This window comes from Cebus imitator, unplaced genomic scaffold (genome assembly GCF_001604975.1).
Source record: "Cebus imitator isolate Cc_AM_T3 unplaced genomic scaffold, Cebus_imitator-1.0 Scaffold6, whole genome shotgun sequence".
NCBI lineage: Eukaryota > Metazoa > Chordata > Mammalia > Primates > Cebidae > Cebus > Cebus imitator.
In genome coordinates, this window is record NW_016107321.1 from 10447063 (window position 1) to 10466486 (window position 19424).

The window sequence follows — 19424 nt, forward strand, 5'->3', positions numbered from 1 at the left end:
AATACAGTTGAAAAACTGTATAGCCATATTTTGAAGGTAACACTTTTATCTTTAGGATTTAGCAATGCAAGGAGGTATAAAACATTTACACAAAGTAAAGATGGTCTCTTGGCAAAGAAACAGCATCTTCTCTGAAAGTCTGTATTAGCACTTAGGATGAATGTTAGAAGAGACTGGTTGAAGGCAGTGATTCTTCAGAAGGGTTTAGAAGTGTTTTGTAAGTAATACATAAGCTATATAATAGCAGGCTGTGGGACTACATACAGGTGATCTCCTAGTACCTAGCATGCCTCCTATGGGATTAATTTGCTGAAATTTTTGTGAAGAAGCTGTGAAGCTCATTAATTAGCTTAGAGGCTTTGAGTCAGAGAGAGCTGGGTTTAAATCCCAGCTTAAGCTGGGATTTAAGCTCTTTACATGTCAGTTTCCTCATAGGGTTGTTGAAAGTATTGTATTAGATTATGAATGCCAAGTGCCAGGCACCAAGTGCATAGTACATGTGCATTAATGGTGGCTGCAGCTACTGTTGCTGGTATTGATGATGACGATCATGATGAGAAAGAGGAGAAGATGGGGAAGGGGAGAAGTGTCTCATGCATAGGTAGCTATCAGGAGATAGTAAGGCAGTCTCTGATCTTAGGAAAAACAAAAATCAACCAATTGTCGACAGGCCCATATTCTTAGTGACCAGAAATTTGCATATTGGTACTACTTGGCTTCTAAGCAAATGATGGATTATATCAGGTTAAGTTTAAACCGGGTGGACTTCCTAGAGGCAGATGTATAGTCAAATATTTAAGCAGATAAATGCCCTGAGTAGGCAGAAATGGAGTTGTCATTTCAGATGGTAAAGTTGTATAAGCTGGGCCCTGGGACAGGGGAGTACCATGTGTAGGGGAGAAGCTGATATAATCTGTGAATGACAGTAACAGGTTAGGAGAGGAGTGGGGAGAACCTGAAGGCGTTAGTGTTTGATGGGACTCTCATCATAGATTAGCATAGGTTGCTGAGCAGGCTGGCTGCAGTGTACTTTCTGAGGAGGGGCCACATTGTTCCCACAGAGATACCAGGATGAGCAAGTACTTTTTGCCTGGTCTACTTGTTGCTCTCTTTCCCCATCTTCTAACAGTTTAATTCACAAAAATTTACACATGATTAGTCCAACTGCAGAAATAATTCCTCAGTGATACATTCAGTGTATCACTCAGTGAGGTATTCACCTCTGAGTTTGCCTCTTAGGCCTCTTAGGAGAGAGAATATTCATTTACCTTTACATTTCCGTTAAAGGAGGGGTGTCTGTGATTTAATTTGCTGCCTATGCTTGGTTATTTAACAATCTTTGTTCATACATCCTTGTCTGGATTATTAGTATCTTTAATAGTCACTCTGCAGTTATTGCTGATACCAAATTTAAATGAATGTATCGTGTCCCTAGACAAAGAGATGGTCAAGAAAGAACTGTTCTTTGGCTGGGCGCGGTGGCTTACGGCTATAATCCCAGCACTTTGGGAGGCCAAGGTAGGAGGATCACTTGATTCCAGGATAATTCTCGCTATGTTAACCAGCCTGGGTAATATAGGGAGTTTCTTTCTCTATTAAAAAATTAAAATAGGCCAGGTGCAGTGGCTTACACCTGGTAATCCCAGCACTTTGGGAGTCCAAGGCAGGTGGATCAGGAGGTCAGGAGATGGAGACCAGCCTGGTCAATATGGTAAAATACCATCTCTACTAAGAACACAAAAAATTAGCTGGGCGTGGTGGCGCATGCCTGTAGTCCCAGCTGCTCGGGAGGCTGAGACAAGAGAATCGCTTGAACCCAGGAGGCCGAGATTGCAGTGAGCCAAGATCGCACCACTGCACTCCAGCCTGGTGACAGAGCGAGACTGTCTCAAAAATAAGTAAATAAAATAAAATAAAATAATTAGCTGGGTGTGGTGGCACACACTTGTAGTCCTGGCTACTTGGGAGGCTGAGGTGAGAGGATCACTTGAACCCACAAGTTCAAGGTTGCAGTGAGCTGTGTTTGCATCACTGCACTCTAGTCTAGGCAACATAGGAAGACCCTGTCTCATCAACATAATAGAACGGTTCTTGTTTGAAGTGCCTCACTCATTCACTCATTCTGCAGGTCTAAGAAAACTCCCACATCCTCGGAGTTGTGGCATAATTCTGTGTGCCTGGTACACAGATTACAGAATCAAAGAGATCACATGGTTTATTTCACCAGCATTTCAGTTTGTTTAGCTCCCCTTCACCATCCTTTGGATCTTGTTTCTCCATGTGTCAGGAGGCTTGAAAATGAGTATTGTTTTGAGGGGACTGTTGTTAATGTTTTATAAGTTTTAGTTTCACTTGGGGCTATATCTCTAAATGTGGGAGTAATGAGTTAATATATTTGTGGCTTCCTCCAGGGCATGTACATCAAATCAACCTATGATGGGTTACACGTGATTACTGGAACCACAGAAAATGTAAGTGTATATTCATTAAGTGTAAAAGCTGTTGTGTGCTTAAACAAATTTGATCCACAGTCTTTATACTTTGAATTTAAATGTGTGCATGCTGTTTGATTATGATGAGAGCGTGGGTGCCTGCTTTTTATTTTTGTTGATAGAATACTGCTTGTCACCAGCTGTTCTCAATTTATTATTTAAATTGCCCTTTATTGCTCTTATTCATGTACCTTGCCCAGTTTTTACCCCTACCCTTGTCTTAGTCATTCATTTTGTACCCTGAAAGTGTTAAGCCATAAATACAAAAGCAATGATCTTTTTGTTTTTGAGAATCACTCTTATAAGAATTCGGATTGGTGGCCGTATGTATAAAATATAATTTTTTTGATTTAATGGAATTTGTATGTCTCCAAAGCAGCTATTTCAGGATTTTTTTAATAACATTTTTGTAGTTGTGTTTAATAATATTTGGCATGATACTGAAATTGAGTCCCCTCTCCCCATCCTTTGAATGGGAAAAGTGGTCTGTTTCTACTGTGAGAGATGTTTGTACACTGTGTACTTCCTTCTGGAAATTCTGCTGTGTGTAGGGTTGTCTTTAGCCCCTCAAACATTTTGCATTTGTGAGAAGTATAGCTAGTTGAATGCTTTCTACTTGCAATCTACAATATGTCTTGCTTTTGAAAGACATTGATATAAAACTAAAAATGTTTGAATAGCTTCCCTGTGTCTGTGTGAAAGAAGCATGTATTTGGGGAATTAACCTATTTAATCAGCTAAGACAGGAGGAGATAATTCCTAAAATTAGGGGTAATTTTAGTAGCTGCTTTTCTAATCTGTTTGGTGGAAATATGTGTCTGATTTTGAGCTTCAGCTGCTAGGTCTTTTGATAAAGGCAAATGGCATGATCTTTGAGTGTCTGTGATAAGCACTTGATTTTTGTAGTGAGAAAATGATATTGCTTAAGGCAGTCAATGAATTATAAATACACTGGATGCTTCTGGTAGATGATTGGGTAGGAAATGATAGTGTCTTTTAGCATTCTCTGTTGAGCTACAGTGAGGAAGCCCTGAGAGTCGCTAGGAGTTTTTGTACCATGTTACCTCCTAGACAGTAACAGCAGAGGAAGCTCTGCTTTTAGGCTGGGGATGGTGCTGAAGAAAAGGCACATGATTTAGCACATGATTCTTCCTTCATCCTTGATCGAGACTCAGTGCGTTGCAGCTCAGCCATGATAAGAGCACAGCCATATCTGTTTGTATAGATCAGAAACATGGTGACTATTGTTTCAATTTTTAGAGTTGAAGTTTTGCTATCCAGCAATTTGGTGATTACGTCGTCTGACTAACCGGACCAGTGTGTTTTTCGACTCTGTTGAGTTTTCTTGAAGCAATTTCCATCTTGGATCCACACGTGGAGCACTACAAAATTACCCTCAGAAGGAGAAGGCATAGCGTTTCCTTCCTCTTGCGCTATCCTCCTTTTTAAAGAAGAGAGTTCAGTGACAGACTAAACAAAGCTGCTTTTGAATTAAATGAAATAACATATATCATTAACGATACATTCCCTGAATTCCTACCAGAATTGTAACACTGGCTGACAGACTCAGGTTCAGTCCTGGTACTCCCATGTAGGACTGTATGGAAGTCCTCTCAGGGAGTGGTGGCTACCATCTTGTTAGAGATCAAAAAAGAAAACATGTCTTCTTCCATCTGGTAATCCACTTGAAAATGTCACTCATTCCTTTAGTCATTTGATTTGCATTTATTGAGTACCTGGAATGTGCTAGACACTAGACTAAGTAAGTCTTAAGTCTTCTAGACAAGCGTGGGAAGTTAGGTGAGAATCCACTTCTCCTGGGCGCAATCTGGATATTTTATTCTTAATGTTGGGTTTTTTATGCTTAAATGGCAGTAGAAAGTGCCAGATCCAGGTCAGCTGTTGGCTGTCATTTAAGGTTGCTATGACTTCACTTTGGGAGGCTGAGGAGGGCAGATCACCTGAGGTTGGAGGTTCAAGACCAACCTGGCCAACATGGTGAAACTTTGTCTCTACTGAAAAAATTAGTTGGGTGTGGTGGTGCATGCTTTTAATCCCGGCTACTGGGGAGGCTGAGGTGGGAGATTCACTTGAACCCAGGAAGCAAGGTTGCTGTCAGCTGAGATCTGCCATTGTACTCCAGCTGGGATGACAGAGACTCCACCAGAATGTTTTAATGGAAGCCTAGTCTGGTGTGTGGCAGTTGATGAAAATCACCCATTGTTTTCACAAGTGAATTATGTCCATATTCTTCAATCTTGAACTTGAGGCTGACGCAATGCCAGCAGCCATCTCAGGCCTTCAGTCCATTTCTTTGAAGGTTATCTGAAAGACCAGGATCATTCCAAAGCCAGACCAACAGTGTCTGGTGTTTCTCTATCTTCTTTTTTTTTTGATGTTATTTTAGACCTTGATAGGAGTCTTGACACAACCTCATCCATACTTTTATTCTCCACCCCTGAGATCAGGTGGGAGTTAGATTGGCCTCTGAAGAATGGGTGCATTATTCTCTAGGTCATGACCCTTCTGCAGCAAACCAGCACAAGCATCATTTTTCAGTAGTCCTCCTCATGGTGAAGATAGGCAAGAGCTGCTGCCCTGGGAGAATTTTGGTACCAAGCTCTCTCTTTACCAGGGTTCTGCCAAGCACAACTCTTAATCACTTGACTGGACACTTGAGAAATGAATGCAAAAGTATCCTGAGGAAGGGAAGTCAACTCAGGACATCAGTCCGTTTTTTAGATCACACATCTAGAGACAGGGACTTCCTGGCCTTGGGGCTATCTTTTGTAAAGTGAAGCTTATCTTAAATGAATCCCTTACCCAGGAAGATTAACCGGACTGGACTGATTAGGATCAGAATTACCAAAGTAGACCTTTAACTGTAGTTTAGACATCTGACACACAGGGACAGAAAGGAATGTAGAGAAATTCATTTTTTAAGTGATGCAAGAAACTTGAGATGAACATGGGCTGGTCTCTCAGGTGAGCACTGCCAGTTATGGTAGCAGGTTAAATGTTTTCACAAATAACTGTCACAGTTACCAGGGCCTTGCATGGGGTCTGGATATGATCAAAGGGAATATCTCTACAGTGTAGGGCTTCTTGTTAATTTCTTGTTGAGCCTGTCACAACATTAGAGAAACTTCAGCCAGTGTGTCTTGGGTCTCATTGCTGTCCCTCCCCCTGTGTTCGAAGGTGCTATTTTTTGGATAGTTGGAAATTGTTTGAAGATTCAGCCGGTTATGTAAGTTAGAAAATTACATACTCTGTTTGACTAGAATTTGAAATCCAAGGCTTACCCTTTCTTCTTTTCTCAGTCATACATGAGATTCCCTCATCATAAAGAGTTCTAGATTGCTTATATGAACAAGAACATCATGAGCAAAATATGTGACAAATGGATTATATCCCTTTATATATATTTTTGTTGTGGTGGTGGTGACTTAATAACTAGGCATTATTTGAAGGAAAACAAGTCTGGATTTTGGTTTGACACTGAAGACTCATTTTTTAATGTAATCTGGAAATGAAAACTAAATTCATTTTCTTTAAAGCAATTTCTGTTGCACCAACTTTCTGTTTTAACAACATTGCAATAATAGATAAGAGAAGATGGGCTGAGAACAATGTTTAGTTTTAATAAGAAAATGAGATGACAGAGTTACAAGGGTGATTTTCCGTGTTGAACAGTTGGTCAGTTTTTATGAGATTAATTTTGATAAGGACATATGTAAGAATTTTTTAGATGAACCATAGCTTTCTTTTTCTTTTTTTAATTTTATTGAAATGGAGTCTCACTCTGTCACCCAGGCTGAGTGCAGTGGCTCAATCTTGGCTCACTGCAGCCTCTGCCTCCCGGGTTCAAGTGATTCCCCTGCCTCAGGCTCCCAAGTAGCTGGGACTACAGGTGCGTGCTACCACGCCCAACTAATACTTTGTATTTTAATGTAGAGATGGGATTTCACCATGTTAGCCAGGATGGTCTTGATCTCCTGACTTTGTGATCTGCCCACCTTGGCCTCCCAAAGTGCTGGGATCACACACGTGAGCCACCACGCGTGGTGTAGATGAACCAATAGCTTTTATCAGCCAATCATTTTGTCAATATGTCCAGGCCGGCTGTGGTGGTTCGTGCCTCTGTAATCCCAGGACTTTGGGAGGCCACGGTGGGCAGATCACCTGAGGTTGGGCTTTCAAGACCAGCCTGACTAACATGGTAAAACCTCATGTCTACTAAAAAAAGTACCTGGGCATGATGGCGCATGCCTGTAATTTCAGCTACTCGGGAGGCTCAGGTGGGAGAATTGCTTGAACCCGGAAAGTGGAGGTTGCAGTGAGCTGAGATCTGCCATTGCACTCCAGCGTGGGTGACAGAGTGAGACTCCATCTTAAAAAACAAACAAACAAACAAAAAAAAAAAACAAAGACAGTATGTCCAGTCTCTCCTGGATAGATTAGCCGAACCTGGCTGTTCTAACCGACAACTTATTGGTTATAACCGACACTAATGAAATGGATAACACAGTATTCATGTGTAAGGTCCTGTAGACTGTGTAGTCTCAGGGGAATAAGGTGCATTGTTTTATTTTTCCTGAGAAAATGCTATTTCAGTTGCTAATTGTCTACGGAAGAAAGAAGAAATAGAAGGTTTAAAAGAATTAAGTCAGGTTATTTTGTTTCTTCTCAGTCTCCTGCAGACAGATCTCAGAAGATTCATGCTGGTGATGAAGTCATTCAAGTTAATCAGCAAACTGTGGTGAGTTTGTTTATTGTGACTTAATTTCCCCCCTTAGAACTTTTAATAACATCTAAAACCATTTTGTCTAAATTTTTAAAATTTGCCGTTTATATCCTGTTTTTCATTCTTTTATGTCGTGCGAACATGAACATATTTGTGCCTATTTTGTTTCTGGGTATTTGCTCATAGCTCTGATTTCCTTGAGATCAATTCATAGGTTCGGTTTTTCATTATTCATGAACAAGTCTCCCCTCCCCATTTTCTTTCTTTGAAGGTGGGATGGCAGCTGAAAAATCTGGTGAAGAAATTGAGAGAGAATCCCACAGGAGTTGTGTTACTGCTGAAGAAGCGCCCCACCGGGTCTTTCAACTTCGCTCCTGCCCCGCTGAAAAACCTGCGGTGGAAGCCACCTCTCGTACAGGTATCTAGGATTAACTGTAAGCTCCATTCAGCATCAGCACCTGAACTATGTCGAGTATCTGATTTGTCTCCAAAAGAGATGAAAATTTGAAAGTGATTGGTTGGTTTCAGGAGTTTGTATGTAATTATCCCATAATCCCACCTATGTGAAAGTATAAATTATAGATGTACATGGAACAGTATGGTAGCCAGTAGCCATATGTGACTATCTACAGAATGAAATGAAATTAAAAGTTCAGAGAGGCCATGGCAGGCAGATCATGAGGTCAAGAGATCGAGACTAACCTGGCCAACACGGTAAAACCCTGTCTCTACTAAAAATACAAAAATTAGCTGAGTGTGGTAGCGTGCACCTGTAGTCCCAGCTACTCAGGAGGCTGAGGCAGGAGAATCGCTTGAACCCGGGAGGTGGAGGTTGCAGTGAGCTGAGATAGCACCACTGCACTCCAGTCTGGCAACAGAGCAAGACTGTCTCAAAAAAAAAAAGTTCATCTCTTCAGGATTGCTAGCCACATTTCAGATGCAGAATAGTCCCAGACAGCTAGTGACTCCCGTATCGGGCAGTGCGGAGATGGACATTTCCATCATTGCAGAAAGTTCCTTCTAGTCCTCCTCTTTCGTTTCAAACACATACTTACATAACTGTATACAGTTTGAACACTAATCCTGGAGAGACCACATGGGGTTGAGTCTTCAGCAGCACTTTACCAAGGCAGGGTTGGGGATGGGGAGTGCAGTCCACCCCATGGGAAGCAGTATCACACCATTATTTAGACATGATGTAGCATTGCCAATCTGTGCTGATAATAGAAGACACACTGACTTTAAGTGAGCTTCATTTAAATTCTTTTCAAACAGTATGCCCCCTTATCACTGACACATGGGCTGGTCACACTCCTTGTTATGCCATTGGTCCTTAGTGTTTATTTCCAAAACCAAGAATGAAAAGCAATAACCTTATAATGCCCTTTTAGAAGATTGAGATTATGGTTTATCTGTAACTATTTTTGATGTTATTGTATATCTTCCCATGGAAGAACAGTAGTCTTAAGCCATCAATTTTGAAACTTTATGAGGCAAGGGACTGGAAAATATCTATAGGAGTCACAGAGGAGAGGTAAAAATAAATAATTCAGAGGCCAGGTGTGGTGGTTCACACCCTATAATCCCAGCATTTTGGGTGGCTGAGGCAGGAGAATCACTTGAACCCAGGAGGCGGAGGTTGCAGTGAACCAAGATCACGCCACAGCACTTCAGCCTGGGTGACAGAGTGAGACCCTGTCTCAAAACAAAAACAAAAACCAACAAACAAAAACTCTCAGTAAAGGTAGGGCAAGAGGGGAACATAATTACAGTCAGTTTATAAATAATAACCAAACATATTTGAAAATTTACTTTTTAATTGACAGATACAAATTGTATAAATTTATGTTGTGCAACACAATGGTTCAAAATGTGTTTACATTTCGGAATGGCTAAATCAAGCTCATTAATATATCCATTACCTCACATACTTATTTGTGGAGAGAACACTTAAAATCTAAAGGTGTTACAGCAATTTACCAATCTTCAAGCATGCAGCACATTTTTATTAACTGTAGTCACCACGCTGTACAGTAGATCTCTTGAACTTATTCTTCCTGGCTAACCGAGACTTTGTACCCTTTGACTAGGATTCTCCAATCCCCCTCCTTCCAATCTCTGGCAACCACCATTCTACTCTCTGCTTCTAAGAGTTCGATTTTTTTTTTTCTTCCAATTCCACATATAAGTGGTATTTGTCTTTCTGTGCCTGGCTTATTTCACTTAACACGGTGTCCTCCAGGTTCATTCCTGTTGTCACACATGATAGGATTTCCTTCTTTTCTAAGGCTGAGTAGCATTCCATCATGGATATATTTTCCTTATCCACACATCTGTTGATGGACTCTTGGGTCGATTCCATGTCTGGGCTGTTTTGAATAATGCTGCAGTGAACACGAGGGTGCAGGTATCTCCTCAGCATACTAATTTCATTTCCTTTAGATGTATATCCAGTAGTGAGACTGCTTGTTAGCTTTTCAGGGAACCTCCATAGTGTTTTCCATAACGGCTCCGCTCATTTATATTCCCACCAGCCACGCACTAGGGTTTCTGCATCTCCACATCCTCATCATCACTTATCTTTTGTTTATTGATAGTAGCCTTTCCAACGGGTGCCAGCTGTTATCTCACTGTGGTTTTGATTTGCATTTCCCTGACGATGAGTGACATTGAACATTTTTTTCACATCTCTGTTGGCCATTAGTTTATCTTCTTTTGAGAAATGTCCATTCAGGCCTGGGTGTGGGGGTTCACACCTGTAATCGTAGCACTTTGAGAGGCCAAGGCAGGAGGATCATTTGAGCCTAGGAGTTTGAGACCAGCCAGGGCAACAAAGCAAGACCCTGTCTCTACAATAATTTTTTTTAAATCAACTAGTTGGGTGTGGTGGCACATAACTGTAGTGCCAGCTACTTGCCTCCTACTGAGGTAGGAGGATGGCTTGAGGCTGGGAGGCTACTGAGAGCCTTGAATATACCACTGCGTCCACCTTGAGCTATGGAGTGAGACCCTGTCTCCAAAACAACAACAACAAAAAGCGACAGTAATGTCAATTCGGGTCTTTTGCCCATTTGTAAATCAGGTTATTTGTGTGTTTTTTTGCTTTTTAGCTCCTTATATAATTTGGATATTAACCCCGTATCTGATTTATGGTTTGCAGATACTTTCTATGTTATTACCTTGTCGATAATTTGCTTTGTTGATTATTTCCTTTGCTATACAGAAGCTTTTTAATTTGATATAATCCCACTTGTCTGTTTTTGATTTTGTTGCCTGTGCTTTTGGGGTCAGAGCCAAAAATTCATTGCCCATAACTGAGCCTATTGATTTTACCACAGCTGCTTCTGTTTGCATTGGTCTGTGTAAAATTTAAAATTGCTTAGATTTTTTTCAAATTCTCAGAATATGATACTTAACATTACAGAGGTGCTAATTCCTCATAGGTAATTGAAGGAGTGCCTGCCAGATACTAGCTTTGCCCACTAATTGGTTCATGAGGTAAATGTTGGGTTCTGAAGGAAAGAGAGGTATGGACTGTGAGGTGGGAGCACTTTGGAGCCTGGAAGGGAGGGTGGGATTTTCACTAGCAGATGGGAGCCTGTATCATAGAGGAGATGAATGCGATTCTTTAAACACATTTGCCCACAAAACGTAGATAGACCACCATCAGGGAAGGGGACGGTGTCTTAGATCAGGTTTCCTGGAGCAGAGTCTGAGATGCACATTCTTGTGAGAGCAATTTTTGAGGGTATGTGCTCCATGTAAAACTGGTAAGGGAGAGAGGAAGGCAGAATGATGACGGGGAAGCAGGAAGGATGCCTCTCAGGTGCAGCGTAGCCTTGACCTGGTAATGCAGGACCAAGCATCCTGGTGGAGCCACACCACTCCGGGTTCTGGTGGCCTGGCTCGGGCGAGGCAGCTTTGCCAGCTGAGGGCCGTTATTCCAAGAAGGGGCAGCTATGCGCTTTAGCAGCTGACACTCCCAGCAGCATGGAGAGGTAGTGGTGGTAGAGAGACTCTAGGTGGCTTCCAAAGCTTCTACCACAAGGAATGAGTAGCTCAGACTCTCTGGAGCTCAGGGAGGGAGATAAAGTTGAACTGGTTGCCTGAGACCATAGTGGGAGGTATGGAATGCCAGGCTGGGGAGCATGGGCTTTCTCCCACAGGTGACAGGTTGACAGCTGCTTTTGCATTAATAACTCTATTACTTTGCTAGGGCTGCCATACAGTATGGTAGAAGTTCAAAGTCAAGGTGTCAGTGGTGTTGGCTTCATTCTGAGGACTCTCTCCTTGGCGTGCAAATGGTGGTCTTCTGTCCTCGTGTGGTCCTCCTTCCATATATGTCTATGTCTTAATCATATGGAACACCAGTGATGTCAGATTGAGCCCACCCTAATGACCTCCATTTTCACTTAATCATGTCTTTGAAGACCCTGTCTTAAAATACAGTCACATTCTGGGCACTGGGGGTGAGAATTTGAGCATAGAAAATTTAGGGGACACAGTTCAGGCCATAACAACATCAAAACATTAAGAACCACCAGAAGGGAGGCTATTGTATAGGGCAGATACAGGGGGATGTAGTCCTGGGCAAGGCTGGTGATGGGTGATTCAGTGAAAGACTAGGAATGCTAGAGGCCACTGGAAAGAACATCAGGAGGGCTCAGGAAGCAGCACAGCCTAGTGGTAACAAACGTGGCCTCTGAGTTGAACCACTTGAGTTCAAATCCCAGCTCTGCCACTTACCAGCTGTTGAGGGACCCTTAGCCAAGGTATGTAATCTTTCTAAGCCATGCTCTTCTCATTGTTAGTGTTGACTGTTAGAAAAGATTTTGGGGTAAGGGTGAGAAGGACCAACAAGGCCAAGGAGAAGCAGGTGTCCAATGTGGCAGGGAACCTGAGTGGTGACAAAAATTGGAAAGTCAGAAAAGAGGCCATTTGGAAGGAAGAGATGTTAGGTATTTTGATCACAACTGAGTTAGAGGCGATGGAGGAAAATTCACATGATATGTTCAGAACATGAGTGAAAATAATTTTTAAAGTACAGGCTAGTGTTAGTCCCTTGACTTCTGGAAATTCACTTGAGAAGGGACACTCTGTGATGTTCCCTGGTTTTGCCTGCTTTTCTGCTGAGTTCCACTAACTGCAGTTTGGGGAAGAAGTGGTGGCGAGAGAAACACCTAATTTTGTTTGTGACCCAGGGGGATAATTACCATGAAAATGCAGACATCATTTTAGGGCTTAGCTACCAAGTGTTCTCGTGATGTGCTCAGGATATTTTCAGAATATAAACTCTGGCAGACAAATACTCCATAGACTTAGCTCCCAGCCCTGGGTGTTTTTCTGTGTTCCATTCATCATTCTTTGTGCCTGGGCACCCACCATTCCCAGAAGAGAGCTAGCTCTCAGTCTTTTTTCAGCCTCATGTGTGTTGTCCTGTTATAGAAAAGGCACCCATCACTCCATTTTGATGCCACACTCCTGGTAAATGAGAGTTACTGATAAAGAAGGAATTATCAATGTGTGTATTTTCAGGGAGTATCTATTTTGTAGAAATGCTCTAGTTTACTTTTGCTTCTAAGATTTGGAGAATCTGGATCCTGGCCTCATGTTTTCAGATACCGTCCAAGATTGACATGTTGACATGTCAATCAATTACAAATTGACTAGAATTGATAGATTATGCATTAGTGGCCAAGGTTTAAAATATGGGAGTTCTACTGTGGAAGACTGAAAGTTCAGTCCCTGCCCCTGTGACTTGGTAACGCTCCTGAAAATGAACTGTCTTCTTTGATGAGCGTGTCTAGCTCCATCACACTGGCTATTCAGACCTTTCCATTCTTAGAATCAGTTCACAGTTTCACTTCAGGAACCTCTTCCACCACAACCAGGCTGGGTAGGGTTGAAGGTAGCTTTTTTTTTTTTTTTTTTTTAACAGAGACAAGATTTCATTATTTTCCCCAGACTGATCTCAAAGTCTTGAGCTCGAGCTCAAGTGATCCACCTGCCTCAGCCTCCCAAAGTGCTGGGATTATTACAGGTGTGTGACAACATGGCCGGCCTACAGGTAGTTTTTATGTCTGCCTAGAGCTTAGCATAGTCTCACTGGCCTTCACCAAGTATTTGCTGCCTTATAAGATTTCTTTGCTATTCTTTCTACCAACCAGAGAAATCACTGTCATTGTTAGACTATAGAGAGGTAAGACTGAAGTTCTCACATGAGATATTACAAACGACGTCCTTTGAGACCAGTACGGAGTTCAAATTCAGCTGTGCGGATTTGAAATTAAGATTGACTTGTATATATGAATGCATATCTAAAATAAATGGTGTAAGGTTGTGTCTTTACTATGGGAAAGCAGTGTCCTAAGTTATTCACATGTGTTCTCTTACTGAATTCTCACAGCCACCCTATCTTGATACTATTCTTGTCCCTATTTATTCTCATTTTATAGATGGGCCACAGAGATGTTTTGTGACATACTCAACAATAAACAGTGAATAAGGGCTGAGAGGGGTGGCTCATGCCCCTAATCCCAGCAATTTAGGAGGCCGAGGTGGGCAGATCACCTGAGGTCAGGAGTTTTGGACCAGCCTGGCTAACATGGTGAAACCCCATCTCTACTAAAAATACAGAAATTAGCTAGGCATGGTGGCATGTATCTGTAATCCCAGCTACTTGGGATGCTGAGATGGGAGGATTGCTTGAGCCCAGGAGGCAGAGGTTGCAGTGAGCTAAGAGTGTACCACCGCACTCCAGCCTGGGTAATAGAGTGAGACTGTCTCAAAAAAAAAAAAAAAAATGCGAGAAAAGCATTGAGCCACAGTTATTTAGGGAGAATCCTGTTGCCACATCACTCACAAGAGGATCTCAGGGTTTATTTTCCAATTTGTATATAGTTTGTTTATATTTTGGGGGTGGTCTTGGATGTTGGCTATACTTCCACCCATATTTTCTTTTTAAGATATAGTGTTACATGCAAGTAGTGACTCAATGCTTCTTACGAAAGAATTAAGGGATCCTGTTGAATTTGTAGTTTGATTTACTCTAGGGCAGGGGTCCCCCAATCCCTGTGCCTCGGACCGGTACTGGTCCGTGGCCTGTTAGGAACTGGGCCGCACAGCAGGAGGTGAGCCGAAGGCAAGCATTATCGCCCGAGTTCCACCTCCTGTCAGATCAGCCGTAGCGTTAGATTCTCATAGGAGTGCAAACTTTATTATGAACCACACACACGAGGGATCTAGGTTGCTCACTCCTTATAAGAATCTAATGCCTGATGATTTGAGGTGCAACAGTATCATCTTGAAACCATACCCCACCCCCAAACCTGGTCCTTGGAAAAATTGTCTTCCACGAATCTGGTCCTTGGTGCCAAAAAGATTGGGGATTGCTGCTCTAGGGAATGTAAGTTGTGTGAGAGACTTGACCTGTTTGGTTCATTGCGGTGTTCCCTTAGGCTGGTCTCAAACTCCTACCCTCAAGCGATTCTACTGCCTTGGCCTCCCAAAGTGCTAGGTTTATGGGCAGCCTAAGCATCTCAAATAGTACCTGGCATATCATAGGTACTAAGTAAATATTTGTTGATTGAAACAAACTTTTTGAAATAACAACGACCTATCACTAATTGCATTGCAACATAACCAGCTCATTCAACTTCTGCCTTTTCTGTATTCACTTGCTAAACTCTTACCAAATCAGAAATTATAGAAACCCAGCTTATTGCCAATGAGTATTTTAATTTGCAAGTTAAATTAAAAATTGTCCTTGCATGAACACTTACCATTTGTTTCTTTTATTGCGTAATGTACATCTATTGTAGTAATTTGCCAAATGTTTCACAAACAGGAAAAATTAAAAATCACTTGTATTCTCACTACTCAATGAAAGTATATAGTTGGTATTTAGGTATATGAGTATCTTTCCTTTTTTTTTTTCTTTTAAGACAGAGTCTCACTCTTGCCCAGGCTGGAATGCAGTGGCTCGATCTTGGCTCACAGCAACCTCCGCCTCCCAGGTTCAAGTAATTCTCCTGCCTCAGCCTCCCAAGTAGCTGGGATTACAGACACCCGCCACCATGCCCGGCTAATTTTTGTATTTTTAGTAGAGACAGGGTTTCACCGTGTTGGTCAGGCTGATCTCAAACTCCTTGTGTTCCGCCCGCCTTGGCCTCCCAAAGTGCTGGGATTACAGGCGTGAGCCACCGTGCCCAGCCGGTATATAAGTATCTTTCAGATGCTTAGGCTTAAAGAAAAAATCCAACCCGAAATATCTTCAATGAGGCATTTCTTTTCTGCTGATTAAAGTCTGGAAAGATATATTGACTAATCACTGGAAATCATTAAGCAGAACCTGAGATGTTTTTAAAGCAGAGAAGGACATTTAGTTCAAATATTTATTGCATATGTAATATGTACGAGACAACATGTTAAGCACTGAAGATTCAAAAATGAATGAATGAAACATGGTCTCAGCTTAACTGCGTATAGTCTAGTGGGAGAGAGAATTGTCATACATTGTGGGAGAGACTTGCACAAGCTGTTATGGTGCACTTAGTCCAGGCATCAGGGTGGGAAGATGTGAGAGAAGAGAATAATTTTTTTCATGCTTTTGTGATTTAAATTAAGTTGCAAGTTGAAATGTGAATAGGAGATCCCCCAAGACCTGAAGGCATATAGACAGAAATGGAAATGTATAAATGGGTGGCTGAGTGTGGTGGCTTATGCCTATAATCCCAGCACTTTGGGCCAAAGCGGTAAGATGGCTTGAGGCCAAGAGTTTGAGATCAGAATGGGCAACATAGGGAGACCCCATCTCTATAAAATAATTTTTTTTTAAATTAGCCAGGCATAGTTTTGCATGCCTGTGGTCCTATCTTTTCAGGGAGCTGATGTGGGAGGATTGTATAAGCTCAGGAAATTGAGGCTGCAGTAAGCTAATGATTTTACCACTGCTTTCCAGCCTAGGTGACAGAGCAAGGCTATATCCAAAAAAAGAACAGAAAGAAAGAAAGAAAGAGAGAAAGAGAGAGAGAGAAAAAAAAANTTTATCACGTTGCCCAGGCTGGTCTTGAAGTTCTGAGCCTAAGAAATCCACCCACCTTGGCCTTCCAAGGTGCTGGGATAACAGGCATGAACCACTGTGCCCAGCCTTGCTAGTAATTTTTATGAAATAACTCGTCTAATTCTCACTGCAGCTCTATGCAAGAGATATTGTCAGTATCACTGCTTTACAGAAGAGGAAAGGAAGACCACAGATGTTTAAGTAATTTTGCTCACAGCTAGAATCATAACCCTGGCACCTGGCTCCAAAAGCTCTGCTTCATGCCACTATATATAGTCTTTCATATCCCTCAGCTAATTCTAAGGGTTTCAAAGAAGAATAGAAGTTAAATATTGCTAATATCCATAAACACATGAATGACCTCAGTCCCTGTTCAGACACAGGGATGGTGTTGGTTTGGGGGAGGGGAAATGAATACCAAGAATCATCTCCAAATTGACCTCCACTCTTTGCACTACCGTGTTGCTCCTGTTTCAGACCTCACCTCCACCCACGACAACCCAGTCCCCTGAAAGCACTATGGATACCTCGCTGAAGAAGGAGAAGTCAGCCATCCTGGATCTTTATATTCCTCCTCCGCCAGCTGTTCCCTACTCTCCCCGGTATGTTGCTGTCTATTGTTATGGTATGCTTGTTCCTGTTGGTGTAGTTTGTCATTGGTGGTGTGAAAAGAGGATCTTGAGAGAGGAAGTTGCTGAGCTGCAGTGTGTGACAGGGCTGAATCTTGGACGCCTGCTAAAAGTATGGTCAGCCTTACTTTATAAGAGTGTAGGGACAAATCTACGTTCTGTTTGGTGGGGAGGGCCCTTTTGAGAAAAGAATATTGCAATATCAGCCAGGTGTGGTGGCTCACACCTGTAATCCCAGCACTTTGGGAGGCTGAGGTAGACAGATCACTTGAGCTCAGTTCAAGACTAACCTGGGCAACATGGTGAAACTATCTCTACAAAAAAATACAAAAATCAGCCGAGTGTGGTAGCAGATGCCTGTAGTCCCAGTTACTTAGAAGACTGAGGCAAGAAAATTGCTTGAGTCCAGGAGATGGAGGTTGCAGTGAGGAGAGTTTGTGCCATTGCACTCTAGCCTGGGAGACAGAGCAAGATCCTGTCTCAAAAAAGAAAAGGATATAGCAATCCCTTACTTTTGAAAAGTGATTGAAAGCATGTGTTTTCCTGGGGCCTTGGAAGGGTCTGTTGAGGGGACCCTGCAGGTTAAATTTCATTAACTCCATGGTAAATTCATCTTGTGGGGGTAGTTTATGAGTATTTCTGTGAGATTAATGAGAGTCGCAGCTTGATTTTGCTGAGAAAGATGTGTTCTTCACAGAACTTTAAAAAAAGCCTATGTGGCCTGGTATGGTGCCTCATGCCGATAATTCCAGCACTTTGGAAGGCTGGGTCGGGAGGATTGCTTGAAGCCAGAAGTTCAAGACCAGCCTGGGGAACATAGAGAGGCCCTGTCTCTACAAAAAAATTTTAAAAATTAGCCAGGTGCGGTTATGTGCACTTGTGATCCTAGCTATTCAGGAGGCTGAGGTGGTAGATCACTTGAACCCAGGACGTCAAGACTGAAATACACCATGATCACACCATGTACTCCAGCCTGGACAACAGAGTGAGACCTGGTCTCAAAAACAAAAAACCCAAACCAAAAAAACCCAAATCCATGTGAGTGTAGGTGTGAACATTTCATATTTGTGTGTGTGTACCATAAATTCTTAAAGATAGTTCCTTTCTTCATGGCTAACTTACTGTCTGGTATAATGAGGGTGGTATATAGGGTGTATGGGATGATTTAGGTGTGATCTAGGCTTGTTTTTATCAACTTACATGTTTATGTATGTAGATAAAACTAGACAATCTGGCTCATATATTCAACATATATTTCCTGAGAGTAATGGGTCTGGGTTACCATCTGACACAAAATAGACTCAATCCTTGCCCCTACAGAACTGCTAGGGTCTTATTCAACAATTCAAAGGAAGTCCAGGCTGGATTTTATTACAGTGACATTTTTACTTTATATTGGAGTTTTTTGTTGGTTGGTTTTCATTTGAAGTTGTGGTATTTCCTTCATTGTGTTTCTTTTGTATTGGGTGCAGAGATTGAACATTGTTTTCCTCTTCCTTGAGTCTTGCTTTACTCAGAACTTACTACAGCCTATAGAGAATGTACCTCAGGTGATCGGGGCATTCTGGTTTGCAGGATCTTAAGTGTGTTTAGTTACAGGTAGTCTTTGCCTCTGCACATAGAGAGCACGGTGTTCCATTGATGACTAATGTGTGGATTATTCTATCAGAAACTGGAGGAAGATGCCCTCCCTTGATCCAGAATGTTCTTGTCTGGGCTGCTGGAGTTATGGCAAGCAAAGGGGTGGTATATACATAGTAAGAGATAAAGGAGCCTGGGGCTAGAACGAGAACTGGATTAAACCACTTGGGGAGATGATTTTGAGAGTGCACAGACACCACTCATGAAGGATTTTCTGAGGAATAAAAAATGTGAATGGATTACAGAGAAAAGAGCCATGAGAGCTTTGTGAGTGGGGAGTTATATGCCAGGTTTAAAGTTATGAAAGGACATGTATTTGTGGGTGGGAGGGGTGGGTGGGTGCCAGCTCACCTGGGAATACCACACACAGGCACGGCTGATTAGTGGATTCCTTTGGGACTCAGTTGATTCTATATTTTGTCTAGTAGTTTTGTCCTGATTCACCTAATGGAATTTACTAAGTGTAAAACAACGAATCAGCTGGTAACTTGGACTCAAGTTAATCCTATACTTTAAACTGACATGTAGCTAGAGTTAGGATGGAATCGGTGATCCAACTTTTGCTGGTTTTTACAGTATTTAGATCAGAAAAGAATCACTCTTTGTTGGTTACTATAAAGGTTCCTTTGTGTCTTTTGACATGGTTTTCAAATCTAACAACTTCATTATACATCAAGAGTCTTTTTTGCTGGATTTGGGCAAAGATAGGACTCTTGGCATGAGCAACACGGTTTGATAGAACATTCTTTAACGTGTGATTGCTGAAGTAAATAGACTCACTTATAGCACAGAAGCACAGGAAAGCTAGAGCTGTCTTTTCAAAAGTATATTTGTTTGGATATATATTTTAAAACCCT

General features: G+C 41.9%; 1 protein-coding gene across 2 annotated transcripts in view; it reads left to right on the forward strand.

The window, feature by feature from the left end:
• Positions 1–19424, forward strand: part of CNKSR3 (CNKSR family member 3) — a 108423-nt gene that overhangs the window by 82542 nt on the left and 6457 nt on the right. For both annotated transcript variants that reach the window (XM_017538869.2, XM_037742067.1), the window contains 4 exons: positions 2412–2471; positions 7183–7251; positions 7508–7654; positions 16775–16899. In XM_017538869.2, the coding sequence (XP_017394358.1) occupies positions 2412–2471; positions 7183–7251; positions 7508–7654; positions 16775–16899 (401 nt within the window). The remainder of the gene's footprint in view (positions 1–2411; positions 2472–7182; positions 7252–7507; positions 7655–16774; positions 16900–19424) is intronic.